The 9377-nt window shown below is 40.4% G+C and overlaps 1 protein-coding gene across 1 annotated transcript in view; it reads right to left on the reverse strand.

Moving 5' to 3' along the window:
* NT5DC1 (5'-nucleotidase domain containing 1) overlaps nucleotides 1-9377 on the reverse strand; it is a 153775-nt gene extending 144398 nt beyond the window's left edge. Inside the window, exons 1-5 of the mRNA XM_032992859.2 lie at nucleotides 9183-9377; nucleotides 7096-7187; nucleotides 5380-5451; nucleotides 3766-3872; nucleotides 2266-2345 (exon numbers count right to left, since the gene is read on the reverse strand). Coding sequence (XP_032848750.2) covers nucleotides 2266-2345; nucleotides 3766-3872; nucleotides 5380-5451; nucleotides 7096-7187; nucleotides 9183-9293 — 462 coding nt within the window. The 5' untranslated portion in view covers nucleotides 9294-9377. The remainder of the gene's footprint in view (nucleotides 1-2265; nucleotides 2346-3765; nucleotides 3873-5379; nucleotides 5452-7095; nucleotides 7188-9182) is intronic.

The raw sequence follows: 9377 nt of genomic DNA on the forward strand, positions 1-9377 counted from the left end.
AACTGCCACAGAAATACATAAAAGAACTAAAAGAGAAAAGGTTTCATATATGTCAAGCTTCAGTTAGCTGCTAACCAAGGTCATTATTCAAAACTGTGTTCAAGAGATGCTGGGGAACACCAGCATACACTAGCACTAACCTTATTAACTAGCACTAACTAGCTCCCCTTATTCTCCACATGGCTGACTTGCTCCTTATTTTGTTTGTTTTTTTTCTTTTTTTTTTTTTTATTTGTTGCTTTTAAAAAATCAGTGCAATGAAGCTAACAGTTCCTCAGAGTGCTGTTTTGAAGACAGATGGATACTAGTTTAAAATTGGGCACACTTCCTTCAAAACATTTGACCTCCGAGAAGACTAAAATAACTGTCAAACTAATTCGCTGCAAATCTACAGCTGTTGCATGAGACATACAAGAAAACAGACAGATTCCCAGAAAGCAGAGAGAAAACTGTGTGCATGCCCATGCAGTCCACCATGACTTTGGTGTGATTATCAAATGCAGTTTCATTAGCTGAACTATCAGACAAAGCAGTATTTTGTATAGCTTTTCAACGTGAAGATCCAAAACACCAAGGAGCTCCTCTGCTTTTAAAATACGTAAGAGTTCTGGCTCTGGACACAGCAAAAGCAGATTAATTTTTGATAGCGTAGAGCTGCTCAGCATCCGACTCATGTCTAAACCCATTTTGAATCCAAACCTTGCAGTTCTCCCATCTGTTTCCAATAGAAAGCTTTCCTGATCCTATAAAGTTTCTGGAAATAGTAGGAAAGTAGCCCTTACTAAAAAGGCTTCCAGAACAGGAAACAGAAGCCTCCACTTCCTTTTACAAATGTGGGAGAAAAAAACGTGATGGTTTCTAACCCTTAGGATGCAGCATTTTGTAGGCATGAGTGCTGAAGAGGCCTATCACCTCCTGCCTTGCATCGTTCTCATCTGGCTGATGCTAACCTTCCAAGGAATTACTGTAGCCCTCCTGCTGAAACTGGGCCAACATCCGGTAAAATATTCAAGAACCGCTCGCTGATAAAGAGGGTGCATGACCCACTTCTGGTTGCTCTCTGGAGAAGCAGCACAGGTCTAATTCTCTCTGGCTGATCCAGGGTCAGTGTTCCAGCTTGGAAACTAGTAACTGAATGTGAAAGTTTATAACACACATGCCACGACATGATTTCTCCCTCATTAAATAGGTGATTTGTGCCAAGTCTAAATTAAGTATAAAATAAAGAATTACAAATACAGGTGGTATATCCAAGACAGGGTTCTAGGCTGTGAATGGCTTAGAGGAAGGATATTAATCAGGCACAAAATTAAGAGTCTTATGGTGCACCTGACCTCAGTGCTTCCTGATAAACTAGCTTTAGCTAACCCTTCGTGCAGCGCTTAGACATAGGCAGCAAACTACTCAGCATGCTACACTGGAGTGGAGGCTAAAGCATCACGTCAGCTGATACCCAGAAGGATCCCAGATACCCATCTCCCAGCTCTGAATTTCACTCTGCAGATAAAGTTTAGTATTGGCAATTTTCAGTGCTGCAGCACTTCGGTACCTTGAGACAGAAGATTACATGAATACTCTTTTGACACCAATATACTTACTGTATGACAAGAACCCTCTCCTACCCCCAGCTGCACACAAGTTAAAGATTCAAGCCTTCTTTAACATAACCAAATCAACTAGCATCAAACATCAAAGGTGGGATTTAGGACATTTTAATCTAAAAAGCACCGAAAAAGGTTCAAGTAATTCTATTTTCTGCCAAGAATTTAACCCACTGTTTAGCAAAGTGAAAAAAAAAAAGGGATACTATTCTAGAGGTATATCTGTGTACACAGCTCAATATATTTAAGAAAAAAACAAGTTTAAAAAAGGATGGAATTAAGCTTTCAACTCATTAACACCTTGCAAATTATCAAACCATGTTATTCAGAAGACTTACTTTAGATTTAATTCAAGTATCATTGAGTATAATCAAAGGAGATTAAGAACTATATTCTGCATATCACAGAGTAAACTTGAAAAAACAGTGCATTTCTATTTGTATCCTAGTTATTTGTGCCCTCTGGTGGAAGTACGTTTTTTTGAACATGTCATGTAGCTCACAATTATCTTCAGAGACAACTTTAAGTCTGACATTAAAAATTTGAAACATGAAAAAAGCTGAAGACCTTGCTGTTGTTCAATACGTTATTTGTATGCATTTAGTAATGAATGCAGGGAGTGTGGTGGGGGAAAAGAAAGAGTTTCAAACAATTCAGTTCTTACCTGATCTAAGTTGTCCACAATCCTTGCACACAAGAGAGCTCCTGGCAAGTCAAAATAATTATCATACATATAGTACTGAGCTGGAAAACAAAATAATAGAAAAAATGTCTAAATTTTTAATCCATATTGTATGCTTTAATCACAAATAAAAAAATACATTTAAATAATAAGATAGGCGCCTACTTGGATTTTACTGGTAATAAGCATTATCTGCTTCTCAATCTCTGTTAGCCTTTATTCCCACTTCTGATTCTCATAGCTGGCAACTGAAAGTTGTTCACCTATATCAAGGCAGTGAGATTTTAAAAATACATTTTAAGGTTCTAAAAGTTAAGGTGGAAGAGATAGCGGAGAACCCTGCATTTTAAGAGTCAGGACAGTATCATTCAACTATTTCAAAATATCTATTTTCCTAGCACTGGAATCATAAAGAAAGGGTTTGAGAAGTTGTGTCAGAAACATTTGGACAGGTCTTGCACATAGCCCTGTCCTTTGCACACACATGCTGCAGACAGCACCACAGCCCAAGGGGAAGCATGCCTACATTATTACATGAGCCCCCAAAACAGAACTAAATCAGGAGGGTGCAAACATCCCCCCCCCCCCACAAGACGGAGGTCACATTCAACAACTCTTTCCTAGGAGTTAAATGATTTTTAATAAGTGAATTTTTTTTGTATTCACCATCTTGTTCTTTAATATACCTAAGAGACAGCACAGACAAGTCAGCAAAACCTGGATTAACATTCACAAAAGAGACCGACTGCATCTTTCAATTAATAAATAAGGCACATCTGCTATACTGACCAAAGGAAACTTTCCTCTTCTACCCTGTTGCAAAAGCTTACCTGCAGTTTAGAATAAGCATCACAAACAAGTTTATGACAGCAAAATCTCAAGGAATATATCTCCATTACATAGCACAATGCAACTTAACTGAGCACTTTATGTGTATCACTGACAAATGCCAAGATCAAAGTAAAACAGAGAGGAAGCACAGAGCAAGAAAGCAAACCTAGCCACTGGTGCCTCAAGTGACTCCCATCTTAAAACCAAGAAAATTCAGTTGTAGGAGGAGAAGTTTTGTTTCCAGGCCTGCTCTGTTCTTTGCACCTGGCACCGAGACCTCCAGTAACAGCACCAATAGCAGGGAGTTAAAAATTAAGAAAAATTTAAGATTTGACACATATGTCCTAAATGAAATAGGCTGGTAATCTCACTCTACTTCATCGAGTAACAAAGTGCTCGTCTCTATAACCAAAACACACCTATAATGTCAGTTCATTTATCTCATCATTGGTGATATAATTTGAAAATACAAAAAAAAAAAAAAAAAAACAAAACAAACACCAAAACAAAACAACTCCCCCAAAACATTTACAGTTTTTTTCCAGTAATTCTCAGCTCAGGTATTTTTAAATATTTGTTGTAAGAGCTAACAGTGTGAGGCACTGAAGGGGCCAGACCAATTTCAAAGAGAACATGCTAAAGTATAGCTACCTGAGCGGGAAACCATTCCACTGACTGTATTAAAATGCTTCCACTCCCTCCTTCCATATGTCTCCAGGACCTCTTCGGATGTCATGCTCTTTGTACCATGGCTTGCCCTATTTGATGCATTAAGTTATTTAGAAAAACAAAAAAGAAGAAGGTTAAAAACAGCCAACTACTCATTGTGGCAAAGTAATGCATTGCAACTGAATACTGAAGGGCACGCAAGCTGATCAAAAGTAACTCTCTTTGTAAATTAGAAGTTTCCCAGGACCTAGGCTTTTATCATATACATTTCAGTCCTCGATAAAAGCGTTACTACACAAAGGTTTGGTTGGCTGGAGGCATGGCTACTGTGCCTCACCTGCTAACACAATCACTCTGGACTGCCTGAATGTTCCCAATTGTGTGAGGACACTCGCTATACTTGAGCTATCAATATACACTGCAAAATAAAACACAGTGCAGAAAGCCTATACATCATTCTGAAGCCTGGTAACGTTCACAGAATGCAGGACAGAATTATAGAAAAATGCTAGTTTGAGCCTTGCAAGCAGCTGTGTAACAAAGAAGAATGCACAAGCCTTTTTAGGAATTAAGAATCAACTAGCCCGACCATCAAATTGGGCCCCAAAGGAATGCACAGACTCTGGTTTTGAAGCAAATGCAGGCAATGCTAAGAAAAGTAGCCCTGTACCACTCTTCCCTTCAATGTGTTATTGAATTCTGCATTCAGTACTCTGAAATTCATGGTACTAAATGAATTTCAGGACACACAGCAGAGACTTACAAGTATTTCTTCCCTTCTTTCAATGAAATCAGATTTTTCCTAACATCTTCAAGCTCCTTCTCCCACACACTATCAGAAAAAATAAAAAAGTAGAGTCTATCTTGCCTACTAAATTACACAGATTATCATTTTGGAAAGAAAGTAAGAGGGAAATGGGACGGGCATTGATATACTTTAGATATATTTACTTTTCAGATTTGTGAATCACAATAGCAGTCTTCTATGTTTAAAAAAAAAAACGGAGGGATAGAGGAACTAAGGATGTACTAAAATGATGACTAAAGGCAAAATATAGCTTTTAAGAGGAAAAAACCCAGAATTTTGAAAGCAAACATGTCAGTTTCTGTGTTTAATTTACTTCAGGCTACTTAAATTATATGTTGTAAGCCTGCAGAATTTTGAATGCATATTATCAAAGATGATAATGCTCCTGTCATTAGCATTAGTCATTAGCACTGACTCTGAGTCAGTTTACTCATAATCCGAAGAAAAACCTTACCCTGGATCTTAGCAGAACTGGACAAAGAGTACATTGGTAGCCACTGAAAAAGTGAATTTAGTTTCAAGATCCGTATGCCCTCAGAGTCTTAGATGTTTATTAAAAGTGAGATATTCTTTACTAGCAACTAACATGGAAATATTATGAAAAGACTGCATATGTAGCATTAAGAGAAAATGAGCATCACCGAAGAGTGTTTAAACTTTTACATCTAATAAACGAAAGTGTGCTGAAATTAGTATTTTAAACATTCAATAAAACTGAGAGATGGCTTTCAGAAAGAGGGTAAAATTTTGGTGTCTGTTTAACAATCTAAACTTATTGTCAATATTACCTTAAAACTGTTCCATCTTCTGCAAGTTTCAGGAAGTTTCCTTCTTCAATGTCCAACACTAATCCTTTGCAACTAAGAATAATTTTATTTTAAGGAAGAAACAAACAATTAATGCTTTCAGGTGAATGCCTTGTTATGTATCAGTGAAACGCAGTTACAGAAGCTATACAATGATGCTACACAAAAGCAGTAAAGTCACGACCCTTCAAATACTTCCACATTTGAACAATGCTCTATCTATACAATTATACACTACTACAATGAGGACTGGATTTCACTTACATAGCAAATTGCTACTAAATAAATCCAGTTCCATTGTTCAGTGAGTTAAATGCCTGTTCATATGAGGTTGAAGGATTAAGGTCCAAACATATACAACTAAGAAATGTGATATTTAAGCCAATTCTATTAAAGAAATATATTTTTTCCTGGTGGCAACTCCCCTACTTACTATTCCTAGACTGATAACACCAATTGTTAAGGCAGAGAGGGGTACAATATTGTTCTAAATGAGGAAAATGAATATCCAAGGAACACAATAAGCAGAAGCCTTGTCAAGGTAGCCAGCACTAACAAGGTGAAGAGTTGACAGCATAGGACAGACACTCGACAAGAGTTCCTAACTCTCCTAGTAAATCTGTACCTTCCAAATAATTGAATCTGTGTTCGCTTAGGTTGCTTGAAAAATTAATTCAGAGTCCAGCAGCTGGAATAATACTGAATAAATGAGACTGAAGAAGTAACGGCACCTTCATCCTCTGTTATAAGGTACCCAAAGAAAAGAAGATATGACATGAAGGCAGCAAACTCCAGCCTTTCATGAATGACACCTGGGTGAGTAGCACCAACACACAGCTACCAGCACTGCTGACTTACAGGTGACATTAATGAACCTCCAGCCCCAGTAAGGGACTGAGGCTGAGATATGTAGATCTCAATAAAAGATTTCACGCACCAGAGGCCTCAAAATATGAGAAATACAGACACATCGCTTGTCTCATGAAAGTTGAAATTGATCTCGTTGGAAACCTGTCCAAATGCTGAATTGTAAAAATAACTGATCAAAACTGTTACACAATACTGCACGCATTACCTAAAAAGCACTGTGTTTCTCCTAAAAAATGTAGTGATTACCTGGCCTTCAAGCCCCCACCCCCCATGGCGTAGGTATCAACCTATTAAAATCGGAAGATCAGAGATTTGCATTCAAGCTCCTGCTCAGAGACCACTGAGCTCAGAGCAGGAACTCGCATCTTAGTCTTCTGCATCACAGCTTTGTGCCTGAGGTGCCACCCAAGGGCCATCTCCCACGCACGTCACCTTCCCTTGGTTCCTCAGAAGGCCATTGGGATTAGTCTGCCAGGACTGTCAGGATAAAAATGACTAAATTCTGATGATTACTGGATTTACCAGTTGAATCGAAGGTAGAAGACAAAGAAGATATATAAAACAAGAGAGTAAGTCAGGCTAAAAGGCTTGCGTCTAGACAGCTAGAAGCACAGACAAAGCAAGCTTGGATGCCCAGTTCTCTCAAAATACCATGTTAGAAGTATCTCATGGCAAATACTCGTTTGAACCAGTATTTAAAACTGTAATTTTGGATTCATCTATTGGGCTTGACAATTATAACAACAACCGCCTAATAAAAGAAGTTCTTTTCCAAGCTTTACAAAAGTACAGCATAAAAGAAGTTTCTGTTATTTTTAATGTACTCACCAGAAGTCTAAGCTGTCTGGAGCCAGAGTCAGGAGGTCTTCATCATAACCCTTCTCTGCTACCAGATACTGGGCAAAACTATCATATATTAGCTACGAATTAAAAAAATATATGCGTTAATTATATTGCTTAAGTGAGACCAAAGATACCGCTTCCCTGGCAAGTGGCAAGATGTGAGTGTTAGTACCTCCTAAGCAAAATCAAACCAGGGAGCTAGGAGCACTGTCCCACTGCCTCCACTACCAGGAAATAATGCCCAGGGTTATTTCTGTCGTGGCTGTAAAACAGCTCAAGATGCTCACACGACAATTCTGGTGCAATGTGTCCAGCATAACCAAGTTTACAGTGTTCTGCCTTATTGCCCCTGTGCTCCAAGACTGTTGGGAAACCCAGATGGTAAGTACTTAAGACTAGTCACTACTTCCCCCTGCCACAATCTTTTTTTGTTTTGTTTTAAATTTTAAATGTCACACTTACCAAGGCTCAACAAGTAGCTTCCAAACCAATAAACAACTACCCTTAGGGGACATTTTAAAAGTATTGGAAGGAGCATATGTTGAGGGGCAGACAACTGCTAAGCAAATTGTTAAGTTCAAAAAGAACACTTTTAAAGCCTGGTACAACAGTGAGAGATTTAACATACTGGGCTGGTAAAGTTGTACAAGAAGGTATGCACAGATGCTGCCAGGTCCTTAAAGACCATCCAAAAATAGTAATTGTTCCCTTCTTCTCATGGTTCTTTCATTAAAGCTGTTCCCTGGCCTTTTTTTTTAATTTAAAAAAGCCGCTCTTGGAATTAATATGAATAATGTCTGAGAAAGGCTAATATGAAGGCCAACACTAAAAGAGTAAGAACTCACTGCATCTTCAGCTATGCCTGTCAGTCTTTTAAAGTATTTTTTTTATTTCCAACATATAAGGAGGCATGCAAATAGGCACGTGTCAGCCTACCTCTGTGTCCTGTGAGGAGATGAAGAATGAACTAAGTTTAGTAAAATGTAGTAAATGTTTTTGGTTTTTTCTCTATTTTGTTCATTGGTTGGATTTTTTAAAAACTCTTATAATTATCAATGTCTAATGTTTGCCTTCATTAGGACAAAATTCTTATCAGTAAGAATGCACCTCTGTAAGATGTAATGTGCGTGGCATAAAAGAAATAACATGGAAGGTAAGCCTAGAGTTGCAAAGTTTTCAGCAGGAACTTAAGGGCACAGACATTTGAAAACTTGCTACTACTGAACCCTCTTTTGTAAGTAAGACACCTCTCTACAGAAAGTCACTTGCAGGTAACAGAAGCAATGCAATTTTTCCACACAGGATGCACTAAACCATGCCCATTTATAAACGGGACCTGATAAACATTTGTTTCGATACCAAATTCTTAAGTATCTTGCAATTAGTGTGGGAGTCCCACGAAGTGCAAAATGTACTGTAAGTGAACGGAAGCAAATAAAAAGGGAGGGGGGCACCGCGAGCATCCATGACACAAGATAGCTCCGTGGCGAAGCCCTGACATCAGGGAAGGACGGCGAGTCGATGGAAGATTATCAGGGAGTTTAAAATGTGCCAGTCGGAAAAGAAAAAAAAAAAAAAAGCAGCGCCGAGGGCGGGAAGGCAGGAAGGCACAGCACATGGCAGTAAGATGCTGAGTACCTTTAAGCCCGTCGTTTTAACCGCCAGGAAGTTTGCAAAGGTCGCCCGCCGAAAGCGCTGCGGACTTCTAACTCGTCTGCAGCACCTTCTCATTTTTTTTTTTTTTTTTGGGGGGGGGGGGGGGGGGGGGGCTCTACCTTTCCTCAGCGCCGCGACAGCTTAAGAAAGCTCTCAAGAAGCACCGTTTGGAAGGAAGAAGACATGGCTGTCCCCTTCGCTCGGGCAGAGGCCTGCTGAGGAACCGGCCGGCGGGACAAGCGCCTGCGTTCCTCTTTTTAGGTTTCTCCGCGGGCACCTCGGGGCTCGCCGCCCCCCGCCGCTCTGCCTCTCGCTGGGGCCGGCGGCGAGCGGAGCGGGGTGTGTGTTTGCGTGGGGGGGGGGGGGGGGGGGGGGCGTGGGGTGTATGTGCCCGCGGCTGCCGGCGCCGCACTCACCCGTGCGCTCCGCGGGAGGTGGTACCGGCAGAGCGTGTGGTCCAAGTCGAAGCCCACCACGTCGCACTCAGCCAGGGAGAAGCGAGGAGGCTGCTGAGGCTGCCGCTGCATCGCCGCGGCCGAGGAAGAGGGAGGAGGAGGAGGAGGAGGAGGAGGAGGAAGGGGCGTGGGCGGCGCTTCCTGCAGCGCGGGGCG

The sequence above is a fragment of the Tyto alba genome, unplaced genomic scaffold, assembly GCF_018691265.1.
Source record: "Tyto alba isolate M040663 unplaced genomic scaffold, T.alba_DEE_v4.0 Super-Scaffold_22, whole genome shotgun sequence".
Lineage (NCBI taxonomy): Eukaryota > Metazoa > Chordata > Aves > Strigiformes > Tytonidae > Tyto > Tyto alba.